The sequence below is a fragment of the Aptenodytes patagonicus genome, chromosome 6, assembly GCF_965638725.1.
Source record: "Aptenodytes patagonicus chromosome 6, bAptPat1.pri.cur, whole genome shotgun sequence".
Classification (NCBI taxonomy): domain Eukaryota; kingdom Metazoa; phylum Chordata; class Aves; order Sphenisciformes; family Spheniscidae; genus Aptenodytes; species Aptenodytes patagonicus.
Genome location: NC_134954.1, coordinates 66,796,577 through 66,822,926, shown reverse-complemented (window position 1 = coordinate 66,822,926; position 26,350 = coordinate 66,796,577). Strand labels below are relative to the sequence as shown.

Genomic DNA, 26,350 nt, shown 5'->3' with positions numbered 1-26,350 from the left:
ACCAAAGAAATCATAGAGATAAGGGAGATGAATAGGGCATGACCAAAAAGGAAGCTTAAAACTAAAGATGAAACTTAGCCATAATGATGCTTGTGGAACTTACTCCTATGGACAAGATTTTCTTTTCATGCTGTCTTAACATAGGTATAGTTTATTGAAGATACTGGAGTTCACACTCCAGTGCAGAACTGATGTAAGAAGGGGAGAAATCTAAATTGCAGTATTTAAATCATGTGAAGAGTTTAAACAGGATTTCTGGAGAATGGTTTGGAGGGATGGAGTCCTGGCCATATTGGCTGCCTGAGTCATAAAGTTTTGATTGCAGTACAAGAGCGTTTAACAACATGGATTTCAAAAGTAGTTGGGAAACCTGTTCACAGCTTAACCTACAGGCAGATAAATACTCAAAGTCAAGACAGATAAATACTCAGTCAAGACAGACAAACAGTCATTTTCTCACAAAAACTCTATAAAAGACTAAATAAGGAATTGAATACTATTGGGAAAAAACCAAAACAGTAGCATACAAAAAATTCCCTGGAGAGTCTAGCACCAAGAGATACCATTAAAGGTATCTTGGTATCACTCTGGGAAACTCCCAGAGAAGAGAAGATGACTTATCACATGTGAAACACCCACTGCATTCCTGCTTTTCCATGTGGCATATCCATGCTAAGCAATTAGTGGTGATGCTTAGCAAGGTACTGAAAAGCAGGAAGCTATAGAATCATAAATCATAGAATAGTTTGGGTTGGAAGGGACCTCTAAAGGTCATCTAGTCCAACCCCCCTGCCGTGGGCAGGGACATCTTCAACTAGATCAGGTGGCTCAGAGCCCCGTCCAACCTGACCTGGAATGTTTCCAGGGATGGGGCATCCACCACCTCTCTGGGCAACCTGGGCCAGTGCTTCACCACCCTCAGCATCAAAAATTTCTTCCTTCTATCTCATCTAAATCTATCCCCCTTTAGTTTAAAGCCATTCCCCCTTGTCCTGTCGCAACAGGCCCTACTAAAGAGTTTGCCGCCATCTTTTTTAGAAGCCCCCTTTAAGTACTGAGAGGCTGCAAGAAGGTCTCCCCGAAGCCTTCTCTTCTCCAGGCTGAACAGCCCCAACTCTTCATAGCCTTTCTTCATCCCCCTGATCATTTTCATGACCTTCTTCTGGACCTGCTCCAACGGGTCTGTGTCTGTCTTACGCTGAGGGCTCCAGAGCTGGACACAGTACTCCAGGTGAGGTCTTATCAGAGCAGTTCATGTACTCAAGTACTGAACTGTCAGATTCCTGAGAAAAGCGTTTGCCTTTCTCACCCACGTCTTTCATTGTCCAAAAGAGGAAGGCTCTAAATGCCAGTCTGCTTTGCATAGATTTCCTTCATCAGTCCCAAGAGCCTGTTTTCCAGCCACCGTGCCCACACACTGCAGATCTGCTTGCTGCTTTCCCTCCCTGCTGCCTGTTCTCTTTTGATCCGATTCTTTTCATTTTCAGCCCTTTAAAGGACTCAGTTCTGTTTTGTTCTGAACTTCTTCTGTCTTTTTATTATATCTCTTTTTTCCTATCCTGATATTTTTAGCCCTATCTTTTTGTCTTCCTTCTTCCATCTTGCGTGCTTGCTGGTTTACCCATCTGCTTCCCCCAGCCCAGTTTTCCATTTTCCCTTTGCATCTCTTCAGACCCACAGGACATTTATCTCATTGCTTGTCCTTTCTCCAGCTCCACAGGGTCTTTTCATCTCCTCATATCATTTGTAAGCAAAGAGCAGAGGAGCATCCGGTATCTGCTTTCTTTATGCTGCTGGAGTGAGTCAGATTGTCTGGAGAAGAAAGAGATATTAAGACTGTAGTCTTTACTTCAAAATTGTCCCATTGTATGCCTTGGTTTTCTTTTGTATCCTCATCATTTCAGGGCATCTTCAGTTCAATTTTGTACTCAGAAACTGGACATTTTATTTTATATGGAATGTGATTTTAGAGAATATTTTCTCAACAACTTTTTTTACCCATTTCTTTGCACGCAATGTTTCGCTTGAATCAGCTTATGCACATTTTTGTGAATATCACTACATGTAGAAGTCTGTCTCTTCAAAACAAGGTGGTATTTTTTCTGCGTTTGCCAATTCTGTCTTTAGCAATCTGTTTGAATAAATACAATATGTGAGGAACATATTACCTTGGAAAAACTGAGAAGAAAACCAAGTCTTGGCTTGATTCTTTCTTCTACAGTATCCCAAAGAGCAAGCGAAATTAAACCATCACAAAACACTCTAAGGAGACTTGATGCAGCTCTGCCTTCAGGAGTCAGTGATTTAAAACACATTTTTGTTTCAATTAAGAGTTTTCAATATGTGTGGAGATACTCAATCCAAGCTTCCCATAAAGGATGTCTCTCGTACGGGGTTCAGGTTATACTGGAAGGACCCTGTAAAGAGATCACTGTTAAAGTATCAGGCAGTATTAAAGTACTTAAATATGTATTTTTCTAAGGCAGATTTAGTATCCTCAGCTGCAATAACCAGAAGCAAGCACCCTCACCAGCCTCATATTTCTATGGAGATAAAGTTCTGGTTGTGTTGTCAGAATTGGTATCTTCCGTTTCCCCTTACGCTAGTCCAGATCAAAATACACATGCACATTTTGAAGCTGCTTGCAAATCAGTTCAGGAAAAGACAAGTTTCTATAAATCCTGAAATACTCGTAAAGTCAAAATTTTAATCATACTGAATACAAGTGTGAGCATACACTTGAGAATGATGTGCATGTACACGTGTATCAACATAAAAAATTGCATGTTATGCTTGAGGCTTGAGACTTACCAGCATCGCCGTCATGTAACAATGATTTCAGTGAAGTCATACCTGTTTTTTAATGCTGAAGGTGAATAAGCCAGAAAAAATTCATATAAATTTTTCTTGTAAGTCATCTCATACAAGACTCAAGAAACATATTTTACGTGATAGTGTAACTAATAGAATTTCAAATGACAGTGATATAGGAGGCTTTCAGAAGTAGCAATGCAGAACATTCTTTTTTGAATAATTCAGTCATCTGAAGTTATTATATATGCAAAAATGATTGAGTTGCATATCCAAATATAGGGTGGTCTATCTCAGCTCGTGATGTAGAAGAAGAAAAAGAAGTTTCTGCAGTTACTCTGAACTGTGGTTTGTATCACATTACTGTTGGTTGGATGAACTGACTTTAACTGATTGTGAGTTAATTAACATTCTGCAGTGGATGTCTTTTTCTTGAGATAATTAATCTTATTGAAAAATTATATGTGGGACAGTTGAAGCTTTACCAGATTTTCTAGAGGTGCTTTTTTGTTTAGGCTTCCTTGACAGCCTTTTTTCTTACAGATAAATTACATGTCTAGAAATGTCTCGCTTTTATATTTATTTTGGTTTGGCAGCATATAGTTGTTATGGCTGGCAATATTTCATACCCCAAAGTATGAATGCTAACCATAAATTATTACCAATGATATGCAGTGGTTCTTATCAGTCATGACAAGTAACTGATGTTGATTGAAACAAGTAAATATGATGCTTTGCAAAGTTATAACCTTGTCATTTAACTTCAGTGCTGCAAATGCATCAAGCTATCTTAGATTAACTCTTTGCAATTAGATACAGAGCTTTCATAAACAAGATAGTCCACCTATAAAGGCCAAAAATTATGCAAAAAAATAGATTTAGACACCAATATTGGCAAAATTTACCTCTAGTTTTTTGCTTCCAGAATTGGGTAGAAACAATAGGATTCAAAGGTGTGTGGAAATTCATCATCTCATTATTATAGACTCTTTGGTTGTTTGTTTCTCAGGGTTTGCTCTGAAACCCATTGAAGAACACATTGGGAATCTCTGTTTGTATATGATACTATTTAAAATGAGAAGTGCCGTAAACTTTGTTTCAGATGTAGGAGGTCAGGCACAATGATCGTGGCAGTCCTTTCTAGCTGTATGAACTATGAATTAGTGTATCGTTAACAGCAGTTTAAAATTAAGGTAAGCTGAAAAGATTTACTGGATTGTGCTGCAGATCCACAATTCATGAAGGAGTTAAATTCTGTGCCTCCCTCTACCCCAGATGTAATCCATATGAAATCGGTCATTAACTCATGATAAAATTCTTGCTGGGACCAGGCAAGTAACAGCCAAACACTACACCTCCCAAGAACAAAAGGTACCACTTTACTGAAGCACGGTGTGAACCATTTGTGGAGTATATCCCTGAGTGAGTTGAGCTTTGGTATCAATACACAGTCTGAGGTTTCACTGTATTTGTTGCCATGGCATGAAATCAACAGAGTTCCAATCTTTAAACAAAATTATTTTCATAAATATGCAGAGTCAGTCCCTTATTGATATAGTGCGTGTTTTATTCAAACTCTTTATTTGTAGTATAAGTGTTATTCATGTGTCTGTGGCTCGGAAGTTGATGCTGCAGAGCTCTCTTCACTTTTTATGCACTCAAGCAGCCAATTACATGAAAACCCAAACATGACCATGCCATATTTAGTTGTTTTATCCTCTTCAGAAGCAGCTCCTATGCTGGAGAACACATGGAGTCACACTGGACAGGCAAATGGGGAACAGCTGAAGTGAATGATAATGGAGTTTTAAAGGGAGGTGGATTTCATCTAATAATGTTATTGATAACATTAACATTATTAATTTATTTAGCACATAAATTACAAAATGGATGGAGGATTCATCCAGCAGCTGTACTCTGCCTTTGGCAGTAGCCATGCTGCTGCTAATTTCAGCGTATTAACTCCACCACAGGTTTTACTAACAGGGGTGTCATACATCTTATGATTCAAAGGAAAGAAAAGAATATATCATTTTCATTGTTTTGTGAAAGTTCTGGTTCAGCACATGTCAGATACTGATTCCATTCTCTTTGCACTGCAGTCCTAGCAAAGTCACATGTCTTAAAGCTCATAAAAAGAAATAAGGAATAGAAGATTGTTATATGAATGTTGATCCATTTTTTTGGAGAACAAGAAGTTGCTGCTTGGAATCCTGATGCCATAAGGCAAAGACTTATGCCTTCCCACTGTAACTCATTTGCTTTCAGCCAACTACCACAAAGGATGACATCTGACCACAAATAATTTGGTGTTCTCCAAATGTGTAGTAGAATAAAGAGTTTGTATATTACATTAATCACCTGCTCAAAGTCTTTTCTTATTTTCATTGCTGGAAATCTGAATTACACCAATGTATACTGAGCAAAACTGAGAGTAAAATATTACTAGCTAGAGGAGAAATCATTTAGATAATAATTTGCATAATTTATATAGCTAATATATATAGACTTTATATAGCTAATATACAAAATTATACAAAGTCTATATATAATTTGTATAGGCTGTGATCTTGTATAGAGAGTGAATTTGAATATATAGTAACTCAACTTACTGAAAATACATATTACAATTATTTGTTTTGGCTGGCTTATTTCATGCTAGCTGAAAATTAAGTAACAAAAGTCAGATCTCTACCATACAACAGAATATGTTATAGAGCCATCCAGCCTCCTTTTAGTCTTAATTTGTATGTTGCCGCACTGTGTGTAGATACTAATTGTGGTCTGAAAATGCTGTGGCTGGATCAATGCAGCGTCATGCTTGAGAAGCCGTGCCAAAGCCCTTTATCACGAGCTCGTGCACAACTAGCTCAGCGTTGCACTACGCTGCACTCCCAGTTAACTGGGGTTAAATCATGTGGAGTTCGATGGGTTGTGTGCATCTGTGGGATAGACTTACCAAAGTCATCAACAGAGTTTCATATTGGCTGCTTTGTCACTTGCTATTGATGTGACTGTCACAAGCATAGTGTATTAATTTCAGTAATCCCTTCAAAAGGTCTCAGTAACCATCTTGTGCATCTATATTTCATTATGTTCCCCTCATATTCTCTCCACTCTTGTGCCTGGTACTTGCTTATTATTTGTAGTTCATGGCATGTTCTGCAGGCTCCATTTTTCTTCCAAGACACTTTTATCCCAAAAGCAAAAGAGGAAGCAATATATGTTTGCATTTCTTTGTCTAAATTGAATTTTTGAGTCTTTAGTGAAGGTTTATTGAAGGTTTGATCTTGGATATGTGAATGAGGTTCCATGTGTCATTGGGTGGCTGTACTTCCTTGCATGAATGACGGATGAATGATTGGTTAACTTTTATCTTGGCCTTGTAATCGCTTTACCATGGCAAAGTCTTTTGGTTCAGTTTTGAGCATAAGCAGATATTTCAGTAATTCTTCAAATGCTTAATTCAATTGTAGAAAAAAGGATAAAGGCAAAATCCTACTCCTGTTGCTGTTCTTCAGGCTGTGTACAACAGCCAGTAGTTCCTGTGTCTGGCACCCACCGAAGCAGTTTGAAAACATGCCGAACCATTTCACTAATGTATTACAAAAGGTCTTAAAAAGTGAGAAGGGCCATGGGTGAATGAAAAAGTGAGTGTCCTTGGCAAGATGTATTCCTATTTATTTCCCTGCTTCAGTGTGTCCTCTCCCTTGACTTCTTGATTCACATGCATTTTGTGAAATATATTGTAACACAGGTTATTAATTAGGAAGGATCATTTTTTGTTTTAGGTAGTCCTTTTTTTCAGATGGGCTCGGGAATGTTTGTTTCTCATTAACATTGTTGTTATAGATGTGATGGCCTGGAGAGAGAAATGAGACAAGATTTGTGGGAAGAGGCAATATCTTTTTTTAGACCAACTGATGTAGCTGGAAAAAATAGAAAAGCTTTCAGGCACACAAAACCTTTTCCAGGTTGGGCTCTCTTAGCTTTGACTGCCTAATAACTGACTTGTGCCTGTGAAGCAATAAAAGGAATTTCTTGGTCTCTCTTTTTATGAATAATACTGTTTGGGAGGCATCCATATATTGCAGCAGTTAACACTTCCCACAGCTAAAGTTGATCATTCTGTTTTTAATTCTGATTAATTCCTTTAATTCTTAGAATAATAATGTAATCATTTTTCATTCAGACTAGTAGTCTCTTAAAAGACTAGATTTTGTTTTCCATGTGATCAGAAGTGTAAATTAACCCATAAAAGATCTGATACCTCACTGATGAATCATAGAGATCTGTATGGTTTTGAACCTTATGTGAGAAACTGCCTCTCTTTCCAAGTCAATGTATGTGTTTTGAGACAAGTGGGATGGGCACGATGGCATATTCTGCAATTTCAGTTATTTAATGATACTCCACTGCATTTTTTTTTAATTAATGGGAAGGGCATGGCTTTTAAATAGTCTCTTTGTTATTTGTTAGGTACAATACAAATAGATACCTACCATAGGAATATTGTGTGTGAGATATATACCCCATTTGGCTGGTAAACTTTGAGATAACTGAAAATATTACTGCAGATGCTAAAATTTTCAGTGTATTTCATATACTGTCACTTTTTATCGTTCTTGCTCAGACTGAGTACTGTTATGCCCTGTGAGAAGTCTTATTTGAACCTGAAAGGAGAATTTACATGGTCTAGCAGCACTGAGAACCACAGAGACAAGTTCAGAGTATGGGTGTCTGCATGGGTAAAAAGGAAAATATAGGACAGTCTGTTCACTACCTTGCAAAAAGCTGTGCTAGCAAGGAGGCATTGTTATTGCTCTAAATAAATAACGTGAAAGAATATAATGGCTTTATAATATAGGAAATGGATAAAGGATGCATCAAGGTGTTTGGCATGCCTGAGCATTTTGTGATTATAGTGCTGCAAGGTTCTAATGTCATCAGCTCTTCTCCATTTCCCTGGAGCTGAGGGCCCTCATCATCCTGTAGAAATACTGCTAGTGAGGTTTTCTTGGCAGCTTTTTAGCATAAACACTATTCTGCTGAGGGATGTTTTCCAAATTACCCAAGGACAGCAAACTGAATGTTTCCTGGGGTGTATTACAGAATTAGTGGAGGGTATTTGGCTAAGTGGGTATTGCACATTGTTTTCCTGCATCTTGCTGGGCTATGCATTGAGTGCCATGACAGTATTTCATTTTTAGAAACCTTAGAAAGACAAAGACATTCCTTGAAAGGTAGAAAATAAAGGACACACAAACCCCAGAACAATATGTCATCTAAAAGTTCAGATCGTGATTGATAAGTGTGGGGTTTTTTTATTGTTGGCTGTTAGCTGAATAATAGATTCTTATTTCAGTAAGTTTTGACTGGAGCAATTTGTCTTGAAGTACTTTTTTCACCTTTTTCTTTTAGGTCCTTTGTAATATAGTTCTGTAATTTTATTTTTTTCACACACAAATGCAGCTAACTTTTTCAACGTTCAGTGGCATCACATAAAAGCTTGTCTTCAGTTTATAAATTAATGAAAGACTGAATTCAGAAGAAATATATGGTATGCAACAGTAGTTACTTACTGCATTCTGTGACAAAACAAAAATTAAATCATTTATATTGAGGGGGAGGTATGCTGTCTTTCTGATCTAAAAAACCATTTTCAGAGTTCTTAAATGAACATCGTGGGGAACATTTTCCAGCTTATCACAACACAAACAGGCAAGTTATTTCCTTGTCAGAAAGGCCTGAACCCTAGCAAGCATACATGCTAGGGTATTACTCGTGGAGGTAAGGCTCCTCACAGTGTCCCACCTTAACATGTATAGTTACATTATTAAATTATACAAGGCCATTTTCCTTTATTCAATTTCCTCCTCTGATAGGACAGTGCAGAAATTACTGTAATGCATTTAATATATTAAAAGGCTTTGCTCTCCTACGTTGCTTCACTTCTTAGAGACCTTCCCTGTGTCTTTATTCATTAATTGATTCTCCTTTTTGTACCTAGAAGATGAGTCTGTCTTCACTACAACCTTTCTCCCTTTTTCTCAGTTTCACACTACTTAAGTATGTCATTTTTTTGTCAGCTGGAGTAATTTACTGTCCATGTTTAAATATTAGCCTTAGTTTAGTCTTTTGATACCACCCCACTTAGAAGGCATGGAGTACAAGAAATGTTTGAACACATTTTGGAATAGAAATGATAGCACTTTGGATTTGAATGGTGAAGACGACGACCAGCCTTCACTGTTAATACACTGTGAGAGGGGACAGTGCAGCCTGAGCTTTACCTGTGTGACCTCTCAGTCTGTATCTTTGCAAACTCCATCATAAATTACCAGATTTTTTTCTGATTAGTGCACATCCCACAAAACAAGAGTTGCAGGGCAGAATCCCCCAAGCCTACATATGTCTCTTCCAGAGCGGACGTGGTTTGTGGCAATGTGGAAGGTTTGATCCTGGTATTTTGAGAGTCCCTGATATTCCCTATGGTTATCTTCAGGCTTGGTGCCCTCAGCTGGGCTCCTCTTGTGTGATGCCAGATGTGGTACTTTACGGATCAGGAGACTTGTGGTCCCAGGCACTGACATGACTCTGTGCAAGCTAAAGCTTTACCAAAATAGTGGAGATCCTAAAAAAGATCTCCACAGGTAAGCCTTTATACAAAACTGCGAGAGCTTCCTAGGAATATGACACTTGCTATATAAGCCAGACTTGAAAAAAAAAGATTCTTCTACGTCTTCTTTTTTTTGTTTAATTTCAATAATGATGGTGTTTCAGTATGTGGCTATTGCAAGCAGGATGAATTAGGAAACTTCCTACCTGTAATTTATTCATGGTGTTCCTATTAAGAAATAAAACTAATATGAGTAATTTGAGAAAAATGTCAGTATCCTGTCTGAAAGTGACTTCATTGTAATGTTGGTCTCTTCTGGTTATGGAGCTCTTTCAAAGGTATTAATACTTTTAACACAAAGATATTAATACTTCTACATGAACATTTAGATAGAAATTTTACCACAAGGCAAGAGGAGAGTTTCCACATGAAATATGAAGTGTTCTTCTTCTTGTTATAGCATATTTTCTGTTAAAGCTGTCAAAATGACTTATTAGTTTAGCATTTCTTGTTGAAATATATTCTGTCTAATAATTTACTTTTTAAATATTTCTATTCTAAATACTTATCAGCCCTCCACACATTTTCTGTGATATACTTTCCCCTTTTCCTGGAAGGGCGAGAGACACATTCCGTTCCCTGTAACTGGCTGTATGAGACTGTCCCCTTTAACTGCTGCTGAGAAGCGCCCCTGTGGGTAGCCTCTGGCAAAGTATACCCTGTGCAGAAACCACCATGATTTAACTGTTTCTGTCCCTTTGATCTGCTATCTTTACCTCTAGCAATGTAAGAGGTATAAAAGAAAGCAGGAGCTTTGAAGCCAACCGTTTGTCTCGTTGTCCTACCAGCAGTACTAGAATAACTCTATCTTGATAGACACTCAATTGTGTTATTACCAAGTTAATTTTTCACAGAAACCCCACTGAACTTTAAACATTATGGTATGTAAGCAAGTAGTCTACTTCTACTATATATATAACTAGATGTATATTTATATATAGTATATAGACATGGTAATAGATATGTTTATGATAGCTATTTAGAGAAAATCAATCAAATTACTTAGAATATTCTTCCTGGTGTCTTTGTACCTCCTACAGCAATCATAATTTTATTATAATTTGTCTCTATTTCTGTCACACTTAGAACTTCCCAGAAGAGGCTGGTACCTTGCATGACCAACCACTTTATCATAAGCTGTAATACAAAAAAACCCGAACAGTTTGGGGCATACTTATTAATATATGTGTGATTCTTCTCACTGAAGCAACACTTTCGATGTTAATCATCATAGACTTGGAAAATGGAGGTGATTCTTGTCTAAAAGGGAGATTTTATAGAAGGGAAATTCAGCTGTTGCACAAAGTACAGTGACTAATTTTACAGACCTTTGTCGGCTTCTTGCAGTGTCAGCCAGCAAGGTTTTAGGACATGCTAAATTCTTGGTGTGTGTTGACACGGAACTAATAATGGAAACGGAGTCAGTGGAAGGATGTTTCAGATGGTTGTTACTGAATGACCTCCAGACAAAATAACAATCTCTGAAACCCCTCTCGTGTGCGATAGAGGCAAATTCCGATGGCTCTGTTCGTGTGTGATCCTCCTTTGTCTCTTCTCTTTGGAGGACATATGGAAAGACTCCTGGTGCAGATAATATGAACTAAAGAGTTCCCAAGACATATCTCTATATCAAGGTTTCGACTTTACAGCTGTATCTGTTTCCATCTAACTGGAACTAGCCTGACACTGTCCAGAAATAAGTCCTTCATGTGCCAAGCAGAGATACCGTAACTCTGTAGACGTGAAGCTACAGTAAGTCTAGTGGATGTCACCCTATGTTTCTTTCTGACAGTAGTTTACATTTAAAAGAAGAGTTTCTCTTAGTACAGTAATAATTAGTCACAAATATATTTTATATTCCAAGACCATGAAGTAATTTCAATTCATAATAAAACTAATTAATACTATGGAATTACGCTATTTTCATAATGTGAGACATAGAGGTAAAGAAATGAGCTAGGTTAAAACCAATCACCCGAGCCTGGAAGGCAGGAAAATTTCTGTTACTCACTGTATCTATATGTATAGAAACTAATGTTTGACTTTAGAGGAAATGTGTAATAGTTTGCTTTGATTTTAGCCCTTCGTTGTGGTGGTACATCACATTATATGCTGTAGCATGCTGTTCCCCACCACGGATCTTCTGGGTCCACATATATCAGGCCTTGATATTTTGCACTTAAATGACAATCCTGTGGATTTCAGGCAACTTCAACAAAATTTTCAACAAAGACAGCAGCGTAAGACTGTACATTAGGTTTGCTTTTCTCTCCCATCCAGAGAATCCTGGGGGTTCTGAGACCAGAAGTCGCTGGTTAACTTCCTGATGAATTAGGAAGGTTTACTGACAAGTAGCTCTTTGTTTTACCCAAAATGTTGCATACAAAAAATCTCAGATAAAACAAACTTTCCCTGAATTTCAAAGAAAGGCGGTCAAAATCAGACTGAAACACGTTAAAGAAAGCCATACCAAACAGTGCTTACGGGGGCTCTCAGTTTTTCTATGCTGTTCTGTAGCAGTAGCCCAGAAGGTCCTTCAGGCTGTACATAGCAGGTGGTCAGAAGAATATCATGTAACCCTGTATCTGTCTGCATTTCAAGTAAAATATCTGTGATGCCTGTACAATCATTTTTACCATAACTTGATGAAGAAATACAGGAAAAAGTGATTTATTTTCCTAATGTATGTTTTTGGGTTTTTTTGTTTGGTTTTGTTTCGGTTTTTTAAATCCTTTTGTTAAACAGGAACGCAGATTTTTCTGATTGGGACCTTTTCTGTGCAGTTGTTGTACAGGTTAAGTGTCTGGTTAAATTAATAGATGAGTATGTGTGTCCTTCATACAGCATTCAAACCCTGGTTCAACTCTATTGGTTATAATTAATACAGTAAAATCTTTCTTTCAGTAATATAGATGTCGGTGTTTACAGGGATTGAAAGACTGTGACTATCATAATGGTAGTCTGTATTTAATCCAGTATTTGTTTTTGTAATTCTTATGCTTTCTTTTTTTGTGACAGGTTTTTCATTATTCTTACACCGCTTCATACGTGATTTATAACATACACACAAGGTAGGTCACATTTTTTTTCAATATGATGTCATTGTCAGTGGTTCTATACATAAGGTGATGCCAGTGTGTTCAAGTAAAAATGTTTACGTTTTTTCAAGGGAAGTTTGGGAGTTAAACCCTCCAGAAGTAGAGGATTCAGTTTTACAGTATGCAGCCTGGGGCGTCCAAGGACAGCAACTGGTAAGCACAGTCATTAAAAATGCTATGGTTTAATAATGTATTTACTCCAGGCAGACTGAAGTAAAAAAAAAAAAAAAAAAAATTAAAAGCCTTAAGATAAGTTTTGTTATGTATTTCTGCATGATGCTAGTATAGTCCTGTTATAGCTTTTAGGGGCTCTATTTAGTTAGTTATTTATATTAAAAACATGTAAACATGTTTTTCCAGTCTAATCCCAATAAGCAAATTGTACAATTGTTGAAAGAATCACATCTTTAGTTGTACAATTATTGAAAGAATCACATCTTCATCTAAATATGCACTCAAGTAATTTTCAGAATAACCATCTTTATGGCTACTACTATGAGATAAGGAAAGTTGAAGGAGAAGAGAAGTTTTCAAGTGCAAGATCAATGAAAACTGTGGGCAAAAGCAAAAGCTTAACATACAAAAGTGGATGTGATGGATTCAGTGAAAAGTGGTGTTTTCATTTCAGTATGAAAATTACTGCCAAGGTCAGTTGTGCTGCACTGAATTCATAATAATAAAACCAGAAATGCTATGTTTCATATCTTGTTTTTTACCAAAGGTTTTGCAATTTTTTATGAGCATAAATCATCCATGATCATCATGACCAATCTCAATATGAGAAGAAAAAAATTGTGGTTTTAGAACAGCTGTGACTTTAAACTGACCTGTGTTGGTAGTTGAAGGCAAGAGAAAGACTTCTAAAAGCTTCAACTCTCTGACTACGAAATTCAGATAATCCTTGTTACAATGTTCTAATAATCTCTTTAATGCCTGCAGGCATGATCCCGAAGCCTCTTTGCATGTCTGACTTGTTCATGCAGAGAGGCTGTAAGTTGAATGTCTAGAGAACATATCCCATTGCTTATATCGTTCATCAAGATGGTGGGAATGTAAAAAACGTTTCTGGTTAGAATGTATTGCATTAAGCAAGTGGAGGCAGGAAGGAAAAAGCAATTGGAACATGCTTGGTATATTTTAATAATTAAGCACATTAATTTGTTAATAATGAGAGCATGGTGACAGGATTGATGGTAACAAATATGTAGGTTATTTACCAGGCAGTGTTATGGAATGCGTCAACCTATGTAGGTTGGAGCAGAAAGTTGATGCATTTGCAAAACTGAGCAGAATTAAAAGATATTTTAAATTAAATTGCAGTTCATAAGATTTGTCTGTGCTGTACCTCTGATTAGTAATCTAAAGTACAACTAAAATTACATGCAGTGATTACTGAGAAATTATTTTTTTGTTTTCCTGAGGTGTATCTTAAGAACAGGGGCAGAGTTCCCAATCATAAACTTCAGAAAAATAACAAATCAGAATAATGCTATCTTTATCAGTTTTGCCTAGATTGTCATTCTGGAAATATGTATGAATACTTTCAGATACGGGCACAGGTGGACTCCTATTAAGTCTCAGAACTGCAAAAAAATAGGTGGTCGTTTTAGGTACAACCTTAATCATCCAAATTTGAAAATGTTAGCATAATTTATACTTCAGTGAGGATAACATTAGTCATCTTTGTTAATGTCCCTAGTAAAGTTAATGTCATGCTTTAAAAATATCTGCTCTACTGTGGGCTTTATGGTGCCATATGGTCTGCAGAATTAGGAAATAATAACTTTGATTAAAACACAGAATCTTCTGTGACTCTGAATGCTACCAAGTGTTGTCATATAGATGTAAACCTGCAATGACAGTATACTGAAGGTCATTTCCATAAGAATTGCCAATAAGAAGGATGTCCTCTTGAAGCTGTTTATGTGGTAAAGGAGGTTTCTAAAGTGACAGAAGTGCCTTGCCACATTACCCTCCCACTTCAGCAGCAAGCCAGAAATGTAGAAGGAGCGTGAATGAATAAAGGCTGTTGTGAATAATGGTGGTTGCTACTGTCCAAAGGAGCAGCTGCCTCGAGCAGAAACAGGACAGTAGAGATCATTCCAGTGGAATAGGTTAAGCAGAGAAAAGATGTGTGGCTGGGGACACATTGCTGTAAAGGTTCTCAGCTGTAAAATTTGTCATTAGAACAAACACTTTATCAGTGAGATTTGAATAAAGATAGTACAGAAAGCAATCAGCGGTGAAACTGGGTAAAGAGGAAGTCGTAAAGGGAAAGACCTAAAGCATGGTAATCCGTCAGCAGTAACTATCGATAGCACATATCTGGGTTCAAAGAAAGATGCAGTCAGATCCATGTTGCCAAGTAGACTACGATAGGTTTACCAAAGTCCCTTCTGAAACAATACTTATTTGTCTTTTCCAGATAATAATGGAAATAGTAATAATTCTTAATAAATAAAACAAGCAGTGGAATACGTACTCTAAACAAAATTATCATAGTGTATTAACGTGAGTAATCTCCAAGAGCCTTTCATTACAACTGAAGAACAAGCGGAGAACAAATTATATACACAAATTTCGTCTAGAGAGACCAGAGACCCATGAGACATACCTGTGGCCATTCCATAAACAAAGTATATGTAGATCGCTAAAATGAAGTGGAATAGCACCCTTTGAGGTGCAGTGCAGAAACGAATAGCAATACTCTAGCCATGACTGGTCAGCAAAATTAGCACGAGATGTGAAACAAAAGGCACAGGTATGCCTGACTGGGCCAAAGATCTGAACTTTACGCTTTAACTATTTGGAAGGTCCTGCATTAAATCCAAATGATGTGGGATAACACATGGACTTGGATCAACTATTTTCAATAAATTGGCTATAGTGTAAAATAAGATGTTTCCGATATTTAGTTCTGCAGACAACCTAGGTAACAATATAGCCTACACAGGAATCTTAATTTGAGTTCTTCAAATGAGAGGGAATAGGCAAGAGTTTCAAACAGGTAATATAAGAAGGTGAAGAAAAAAAAAAAAGAAATGTTTGAGCAGGAAAATTTGTATGAAGTCAGGAAGCGCTTATTGCACAGAGGAGGGAATACGGCTGCAGTGAAATCAAGTACACAGTAATACTTTACATCCTTGTGAAAATCATGCATCAGTCTGAGTTGTCTACTATTATGAATAATTTCTGGGGCTGTCTAATGGGATGGCAGGCCACGTGTGGCTAGTGAAGAACAACAGAGTTAGGTTTATATCAGATAGCAGATGACTGGGCCGTAATACCATGATTTTGAAGCTACCATAGTGGTTGCAAGTTATTTCAGTTTCTTGCTATTTACCTAGAGTAGAGGGTTTTATAAAAATTAAGAGAAAAGCTCAGAAAAACATCTGCTGTTTGAGTCATGACATTTTGGTGATGAAATTTAAAATGTTTGCTGCTGGGGAGACAAAACTTTTATCTAATGAATTAATGTATTTTAAGGTCACATAGCTGTTATTTTTGAGAACTGTTTTCAAGGTCACACTCTTTAAATTGCTGTCTTTTAACTGTGTTAGAACTGCGCCAGATCTAAAATACCATTTCTGTGTGTCTTAGTATGTTAGGGAGCTGTTTATGTATTTGCTAAATATTTCTCATATTCGCTCATATTTGTTTAAAATTTTGAAAGAGATCAGTTGATTATCCCTTTACCTTGCCTCTATAGAATCCACTACCGCAGCGTTAAGTATTTCCAGAGAAAACAAACCAGCACAACTAGGTACCTAATTGGTTTCATCAACATTTTTCTGCCTCCAGTTTACTTGATCAGAGACCTCGTTGCATGTGTCTGAGAAAGAGATAGCCCACACCTGGTAGGAAGGCTTTACTGAGGAGGAGAATGCTTTGGAGGGTTTTGAAGGGCCTCTGGTGTTGAAATACCCAATTTTTACCCAATGTTCTCTCTTCTTTGGCCTTATCTTCTCCAATAGTTTGTAGCAAAGGTTTTCATGTTTCTGTGCTGGACCTGGCTTGTATGTGACACAGGGGAGACAGCCTTTTCAGTTTGGATCTATCTATGGAGATGTGTCGCAGTAGAAGCCTGAATATAAAAACTGACCTCTGGTTTCCAGTGCATGCAGAGTTTTCTATGAAAGATGTAGTGTTTCTCTGCAGTGCTTCTTGCAATACAGATAGTTCTTCTGATTAGTCATCGGATAGATTACTTCAAGTAGCTCCCAGTGAAGCGTGATTAGAAGTTGTTCAGTTTTACATAGCTTTTTCTTGAAAGTTTTACATAAAGTTTCTTCTGCCTGGGTGGTAACGTTGTTTATTTTATATGAAATACTTTATTTTCACTTTATTCTATGAACATATATCCATGTAAGTCACTATGCCTTTGTATTTATAATAGGTATTTTATGTTATTTATTGCATTGAGCTCATTTTCCTTTTGATATATTAAGTGTTTTTGAAGGGAGCTTGAGTTATATATTTGGATGGATCAGCATAAATAATGATCGATTGACTTATGTATGAATGTCTATGCATAAATAAATGCCTATTTTAACAAAGCAGAAATCAAGAAAATAGTAAAGCTATCCAGAATGCTAAAAAGATCATTTTGTAGAAGCTTGATGGCTTGCTTTGTCAAAATTTGATGCCATCAACAAAACATAGCATTATCAAATGGTAGAAGTGAAGATGAGCTTTTACTATGCTTTAACGTAATTTAGGTCATCATTGTGTAGAATTACGTATTATTCTGTATACACAAAAAACAATTTGTCGACTGTAGCTGAATTGTGGATTCAGGATGCTCTTACCAATTTTTAGAAAATATTGTAAATGTTAGAAAACAAGAAAATTGCCATCTTGTTCCAAAAAATGGAACAGGGTACTCACAGATAACAGGGCCTAGAAGCTGAAGCTTTTACAAAAAGAATGAAAAATAAAAATCCAGTGAAAAAGGACCTCACATTATTTATTTAAGTACTTATTTAAAAGTACCTAAAAACAAGCATACAGACAGAAACCCAGAAACAAAGCAGAGCAAAATCTGCTTTAATTGTTATTAATAAATGTACCAGAACTCTCTACCCCTCTGCTTTGTGATCAGTCACCTTTATCCTGGTTGTCTTGTTTGGAGGTTCATTTTGCCTTCCCCCTGCATCAACACCTATTGCCCCACAAAAATGCAAATATCTATCAGACTGTTGAATTGCTGTATTAACATGACATTTCCTTACAATTGCCTTCTCTTCAAAATTTTAGCTTTTTTCTATGGCTTTCAAATACTGTTTTAGATAATAGAAGTACTGCAGCAGAAGTTATTTGATGTTATATAGTTTGCCAAGTACCCAGAATAAGTACTAGACTAATTTTAGTAAATAAGAAATTAGCAGGACTATGCTAGACACATACCTTGCTCAACAGATGCTTTAATAGCCATTCGTTGCTGAAAGCTTCATTTACTATTTGCTCTATCAAGGATCAAAGTACAACTACTATAAAAATTGGTAACTTATCTCTCTGTAAAATATTTGCCATGTGTTTTATTTTTGCATAATTAATGCTGTGGGTACTGGGGTACCCCCTCCTGGCAAAAACATTTCCATTTGCAAATGAAGAAGAAAAGGTCTCTCAGGGTTCATGAGCCAAGTAGAAGCTTAATTAATGGTAATGAAGTAAGTCCTATATAAATATATAAATGTGCTGGTTTTATTTTCAAAGTCTTTTGCTCTTTTGACTTGTATATTTATATGAGTAACTTAAAATCACATATGGAAATGTCAAGGCTTTATTTCATCTTTCCTTTTAATCATTATGCTAATGAGGCAAATGGCAGTAAAACTGAGAGGAAAATGTCTGCTTGGATTTATTCTGAAAACCAGAAATAAACAAGAACATTTTAATGTGACATTAACCGCAGGTATGATTTCTTATTTAAAATGTATGAGGGGTTCCTTACAGAACTTCTGTACTTCAAAGCATATTTGGAGATCCTTTGTCTTGCTGAGGATGTTTCTATGAAGAGAGGGAACCTGTATGGTTGCTCCATAATTCTAGCAAATGCTGAAGTCATGTTTTTCTGAAGGCAATGAGAAATTAAGGAGGCTACTAAAGCTTTTTTGTTTCCTCTTCCAAATGTTTTTATTACATTTCTAGATTCCAGCTGGGAAACGTACTGTGTCAGAGGCTGAGGATTTGAACCAAAAAGTGAAAATACTTACAGAAAAAAGGCACACAAAAAGACTGTTTTAATAGCAACTTTTGACCAGCAGCTAAAGTTAGCTTGTGTATTATTTTGCAAGACTGGGCATTCTGGTTGGGTTTTTTTGTGTTAGATGGAATGTGCTAAATGGTCAGATCCTGTTACGAAATTATATGAAAGCCACTTACTAGATACTTGCAAAAGCTTTCTGCTGCTTTATTTTTGATACAAGAACTGCTTTTTATCAGGGTCATGGTGAGCATGGGCAATATAATATTTTTCTTCATATAAGAATTAGAGTTACCTAAAAGTCTTAGACAAAACTCTATTCCTCCTAAGCTGCTGCTACACATTGGATTTTCTCTTGGATTTCTCAAAGTAGCATTGTAAAATGTAAATGTGTTTTGCTTTCCGTCTAAATAATTCAATTCAAACTATTCTTCAAAGAAAAAAATAAATTATTAGTTTCTCTGAAGGTATTCTACTGAACTAATTTCCATTTTCAATTATTAATTTCTAGGTGCCCACTCCACTTAAATATAGATCAAGTTGGAGAAGATAAGCATTAAATGCACATTCTCTAGTTTCAAAAGTGATACTCAATACGAAAGCAGTTTTCTCCATCTCAGAAAAGGGGAATGGAGAAGCAGTCAGAAAACACAGGCAGTTTTGGAAAACAGGGAAAAATAAATTTTTACATATCAAGGTTGGATATATTCAATAAAAGTTTTGTGAGCTCTAGAGAGCAGGAACATTTATAAATGGAAGCAAGGCTAAGTTGAGCATAGAAGAAGTTGTTTCATCATTTTGCTTAGTGAAATGCAATGAACGTGTCCTGGTATCAAAGGTAACTTAAAAATATTAACTATTAAGGATTAGCTATTGCTAGCCATTCGCTACTTGGCTGTATCTGAAAGACATGAAGAAATAATGAGAAAATCATATGTTTTATAAGAGCATTATTCCTCTACTACTGTTTTTCATGTGGAACAATAAAAGGCCAGTCAGCTTTATACTGAATAAATTGAGAGGGGAGATAAAAGATCTTTCCCCTTTCCCTGATTCTTATTCTGTTTTCACTGCTCTAGCATGCAGCTAATATTTGAATCAGTATGTAAACCCTGCACACAGGTAGTGCACTTTTCTATCCAGTTTCATATCAATAACTCTTTTGTAAGCAAATATATTGGAAATTTGACATATCATCGTGCTAGAAAGCGAATTATTTTTTCCACATAGATACTTGTGTGTGTGTGCGTATTTACACACAGTCCCACAAAGACACATGCAAACAAGCAGAGACACGTGTTTGGTAGGAACAATCATCAGGACTTTTCTTTGCAGCAGCCTGCAGGGAGTGATGAAAATAGAAATACGCCCCTCTCATCTAGACTATCACGTTGTTCAACATGTATATGTGTAACAAAGCATATCTGAATATTCACACTTCTGTCTGTTAGCTAATATTAAATGCAAGTCCAATAGCTCATAAAATAGGACTGCTGTGCTTCTTGTGTGAAAATTGCGTAGCTTTATGTAATGCAGAAACAAGAAAATTATACTTCAGAAGTCTAAAATTCTTTAGAAATAGCCACCCATAAAAACTAAATACACAGTCAATGAGAAAAGAAGTCAAAATCTGATTGAACCTTTTGCTAAATCAGAGTTGGAAAAGATAAGGTAACAAGTTTTATTATGGACTGTATTTTCACATAACTCCAAAATCCTGCCCAAAAACATTGCAGGCTTACCTATGTCCATGGATCATACAATCACTTAATCACTTCATATTTTATGTAAAAAAAGGACATGATATACCACAGGATGGGGTGGAAAATTTGCCTGTATGCATCTTTTGGTAATGTAATGTAAATGTCAGTTTTATCTGTGAGATAAGAAAAACAGATATATTCCATTCTCTATTACTTCCTTACCACCTAGGGAAAAGGAAGAGGAAAATTCACTATGGTAAAGTGCCAAAATGTCAAAACAGAAGAGTTTGAAGAACTGACATTTCTAATGCCTTTGTGGATCAGGTTCTAAGCCAGAGGGTGTTTTAGCCAATAGTAAACACAAATTTTGTTTACCTTTTGTAAAATTTTTGCAGAAGGCTTGCAAAAGACTTCTGAGTCTCTGTGGTGGTACCAGTGCTGACAGAGTTCAGCTAGGAACAAGCTAAAGGCATAAAACCAAATTGGCAGCAAAACCCCCTGAACTCTTGCTGTGTGGTAAGGGTCCTCTGGCTCTTCTACTGATAGGTTCTGTTTGCTGTATGATAACATTTATTTTCTCATTTGGCACGTAGTGTCCAGCAAAAATAGAGACAGGTTTCTGTCAGTGGAAGTGACAGTGACTCCCCTCTTCAGCAGGGCTGAATCTCCTTTTTCCCCTATGATACGTGTCCTTGAAAGTTAGTTCAGTTGTTCCAGTGGTCAAGATAGGACATCCTGGCCCAGTTTAGATCAATGGGCTCTTTACATCAGTCAACCAGGATTTTACACATAGCATATGGGTAAAGATGGAGTAGATGGTACTTATTATTAAAAAAAAACCAAACCAAACCAACAACATAGTAAAAGCTGTATATACTTCATGGATGATGATGTTATGACTCCCTGTTGAATCTCTATCAGCAAGACAGCTGTGATGAGGAGAAAAAAAAACCCAACAGATTATGACCACATGGCTTTGGGCATGTTCAACGCTCTTGCAGGCTCTTTCTCTCTATTTTAGTCAAGTCCTTCTTGAAAAAGAGACATTAAATTCCATCATCACCAACTCATAAATGTCCTTGCATGGTTTTTTTTCCCTACAGTGGGGTTATGAGTTCCCCACTGTGTTTGCGCTGAAGGATCAGAGCAGATTAAACTCCTGCCGCACTGTGTTAAAGTGCCTTTCGTGTGACTCAGCCTAAGCCAGACAGTGAAATGCAGAGGACTGCTTGCGGATGTGTTATTGTGGGGAGTGTATATTCACTGACAGCTTCAAGGCCAGGACAGCCCTGGAAAATAAGGATTAAAAAGTCAGGTATACTGTTGATTTGTAAGAGAAAACGAAGCATTGATTGGCAGGGAGGAAAGAAGGCTGAAGGACCGGACTATCAGCCAACACTTAAATCTCTTACTTTTGTGGAAACAAACTGGTATTAGAAAGGTCTGTTTTAAGCTGGTGGAAACAGCATGAGGAAAACAGAAACCTGTGCAGATCAAAGTATTTATCACTTTAGTCGGGGGCTAGGGTGTGATGAAGAAGTAATACACTAATAGTATTCAAGTGCTCATATAAACGTATTATGTGTATGAGCAGGGCTTGATCAGTAGTGACTAAGAGGTATTGGTTATATAGGTAGTATTGCAGAACACTGCACGTTTTTACGTCACTGTTTGTGGCCGGTGCCAGTGCGTTTACAGAAATGGAGTTCTTTTGTGCAGAAAGAAAACAAATGGTTATTTTCAAGTGTTGCTTCACAGACTGAACTGTCCCAAACAGAAATGCTATTATAAGAGTTAGTCAGAATTGTCTCATTCCTATTTCTCTCATTCCTAATGAGATATTTTAAGACAAACTGGCTTTCTTGCATTGAATGCCCTGCCTGTGTGAAGTGGTAAATGGCTGTAGAGTCTGTACAGGTAGATGTCATCCGCTAAAATGTTGGCCCATCATAAAGACAACTGGCAACTTGAACAGTGAGGAGACCAAGGCACACGTACCGTACGATAAGATAGGCTGGGTCAGCAATAGTAGCTGAAAGGACAAAGCTTTGTGTCAAACCCTCCCTGGGTTTCTCATATAGGAGATGCTCAGAGGCATCCTGGTCTGCTTCAGCCTTTGAATAATGTACAAAGTTCTCTGGGATCGTCTATCACCGTAGGAGTAGTAGAAAACTTAAATACGACTTTATAGCACAGCATTTTCAATTCTTTTTTTGCTTTGGTCCTTGCTGTTAGGATGCTACTTTCTTACATTTTGTCAAAGAAAACAGAGAAAATTCCTTCTCTGGCACCCAGTCCAGGCAGTTATCTTAGGTATTATCCCTTCTCCCAACATTGCCTTTTTTCTCCTGGAATAACTAGGTTCATTTTAGGTTCTGGTACGGATTGATCAGCCTGGGCATAATTGAAGGCTTGATATCAGTGTGAGATGAGCCTTCAAAATACCAGAGATCATTATAAAAGATTTTATGTTAAGAGCAGATCATGATTTTATTCTAAGTCTGTAGGAGCATCCCAGGCATGTAAGAGTGACATTTCTGTCCACGCTCTTCCATGCTGGTTCATTAGTCAGAAGCTATCAGTAAATGCAAGGAACAAGGAGTGTGAGTTCCTGAGCATACACTGCTTATAGATAAGTCTGTTATACACATCACTTACACAGATAAAGACCAATGGGCTGAGCAGTCCAATCCCTCAAAGGCATTTTGCACAGTGCTGCACCCAGTGTAGTTCTTCAGGCAGCTCCACGGGGAGGAAGCAGTAGATCCAGACTATCAGCTCGGGGACAAGGCAGTCTTACTGTAATCTTCTGTGCAATCACAAAGATTTATAAAGTAGCTTTTTGTGTAGGTTGTAGTTCAGATATTATGTGATTTTGTTTATATAAGATATAGCACAATGTTTGCACTCATGAGTAAGTTATCATGGGATTAGGCAGGGTGTGAATTTAGTGAACGTCATGATCCAATATCATTGGAAAGGCAACATAATTAATGCGTGTCTAAACAAAAGAGGGCAATGCTTCCTCACTTTTATTGGAAATCAAGGACATAAACATCAGAGTTATCATGGAGTTGCTGATACTCTGTGAGTTCATGGCCTGGTTTATTCCATGACATTAGTAACTAATCTTATAGCTGCATTATGAGTGCATCATTGCTATTGTTTACAGTAGATTTATAAACTATCTAAACAGCAATTAAATATAATAGCCTTGTAGATTGTTTGCAGTTGTTCAGAAACGATTGTGCTAACACATTACTGTGATGCAGTGGCATTAATCTAGACAGCAGAAAAGTGGTGCTTCACTGTTCTGTTGTTCATGCTATGTCTGGCAGCTTGATGACTGCAAAAATAAAACTAACATATCGTAACTGACAAAAAATAAAAAAGGTGGTATGTGACATCGGGATGTATGTGTTTTGAGGTGTCCATGTTTCATACTGATCAACAGCTACTTCCTCTCTACCTTAATTACAACATAATCAAAAGGTTTGAAAGCTTCCTCTGAGAAAATTCCTGTCTAGGTCAATCACAATCTTTAGAAAATTGGTACCTTTAGGAGTGAATATAGTTATTATTGCTTACAATTATACTAATTTTGTTATTATCTATTATTTGTTTTGTGCCTCATTTGCAGTGTGTCTGATGATTTTGAAACATAGATCATATAAGGGTAGATTTTTGTCTACTGCCATGCTTTGCTTAGGTAGCTGATGCTACTTGCTGTGCTCGGTGTCTGCATAATTTAGTGGTCTGTGGTGCACATGGGGTAAGAGCTGGAGCAAGTCAGAGCTGAACAGCTCTGAAAATTTTATATCAGTATAGATTGAACTGCAAAAGAAAAAAATCTGCAGAGAGGAGATCAGAGCCATTCTGCAGTACTGGAGACTTGCAAAGCAGCTGTATTGCAAACTGTATCGGACATTTTAGCGTGCATTCCCTGTCCATGAGAGCTCACAATCTAAATAGACTACAGATATAATGCAGGGGAAAGCGATATAACGTGAAGCTACTTTGCAATACAATTCCATAAAACTTTCCTTGAAATTGTCATCCTGTAACATACATGATCTGGATAGAAAATTTTCTAAGACGTGAAAAAAAAAAAGGATTTTGGAAAAAGTCTACATAATTGTAACTGACAGTCACTAATGAATACTTTAACCATCCAAAATTCACACTTATAAAAGCTTTATAAGCCACTTTCCTGTGGTTTATATTATCCAAAATATAGTCATTCTCTCTGGTTCTGGAGATTGCTGCAAGACCTGTAAGAAAGACACCAGCAGAATAATCAGTCGCACCAGTGAAGTGCATTATAACTGTTTTGTGCAATAGTTTGCGACCTTGCATTTTACTTGCTCTCAATGTGTGAGTGTCTCAGTTCATTACCATGGAGCTTCTTCCACAGCTTATTACTGTTGGCAAGAATGGCAGATACTGACCCTTTATCTTGCTACTTCTCCAACATGTGCAAAGTACCCCCTAGAAATCTGGTTTGTCCATGTGATTTTGTATACAACGGATCTCACTTTCACATGTATGGGAACAGTAAATCAACACCTAACTTGGAAACACTCATGTATAGAGTATTGGTGGTGTACCCATCATCCTTACCATGCATGCAGCCTGTGAGCAGTTTGAGTGACCCCTGTGCCAGCACTTCATTCAGTAGTTCTGTTGAAGATGGGTGTTACTTGAGTCATGAGCCAAATGGCATCACACCACCAGCTCATCACAGAACACAGGAAAAACCACCTCTTTCCTGCAACCAAATGGAGACCTGAAGGATTTCTGTGGCTCACTGCAGCATGTGCCCCGTGGCTCTTGGCCATAGAGGAGCTCTGATACGGACCAGGAGGTTTGGATTGCCATCATGGAGCTTCTAACTGGGTACAATAAACAACTGTTCCTATATAATGCTGTATGTCCAGTTCTTCTGAATGATGTTAGAAAGTGTTTTCTTCCCAAAATGAGCATTTTTTTCCTGTGAGAGGAAAAAAGAAAATAGCAGTTATACTGTTGTGGCATTGACACACAAAACACGTAATCTTAAGTACACCTTGTTCTTCAGTGGGAAGCTGCTTCAACTAAATGAGATTTTGGCAAGGAAAAAGGGCAGAAAGGGGTACTCATCTTCTGTAGCAGTGGGTATAATAATGGTCTGGTAATCCCAATTTAAGTCCCTAAGTCCCAGGGGCATAGTAAGCAAAATCATAGATGACAAGAAAACATTTGTTCGGTTTGGACTTGAAGAAGAGAACAGACATTGTACTGTGACTACAAATAACATAATCAGTGGCTCTCTTAGAAAAAAATGTGTCTGTTGGGGCTTTGGAGGATGTTGAACAGTGGTAGAGAAGATGCCAAGCCAGGTCTTTATTTCCAATGGTAATTCATAGACAGATACTGTGGCTGATTTGCAATATTTTTTAAATTGGTGAAAACTAATTGTAAGTTTCTGAAGTGGAGCTATTTGTATAATTTTTCAGATCTGTGAACCATAAAGTGGCAACAAATATGTTAAGTACTCAAATGAAAATCAAACTTGTTACTTGACAGCCAGCGTTGAAAAACCACAACCAAATGGCTTCCATGTGGTTGCAGGGGTTTGATTTTAATTTATTCCTGTAATCCCAAGTTAGTTCAAATATTATTTACAAATCAAAAGAAGTGCATAGATATCTGTATTTTCCATAATTGGGGCCAAAACAGAAGTAGGAATTGAAACCACCTTTTTTCCTAAAAATCACTTAAAAATCGTTTTAAGATGAATGATTTCATTTAAGATACCACTTATTTATTTGCTTATTTAAGATCACTTGTTTGCGCTGAACTTTGCATATAGAGC

At 37.1% G+C, this 26,350-nt stretch overlaps 1 protein-coding gene across 2 annotated transcripts in view; it reads left to right on the top strand.

The window, feature by feature from the left end:
• Positions 1-26,350, top strand: part of DPP10 (dipeptidyl peptidase like 10) — a 586,192-nt gene that overhangs the window by 493,436 nt on the left and 66,406 nt on the right. For both annotated transcript variants that reach the window (XM_076343054.1, XM_076343053.1), the window contains exons 6-7: positions 12,509-12,561; positions 12,660-12,741. In XM_076343054.1, coding sequence (XP_076199169.1) covers positions 12,509-12,561; positions 12,660-12,741 — 135 coding nt within the window. The remainder of the gene's footprint in view (positions 1-12,508; positions 12,562-12,659; positions 12,742-26,350) is intronic.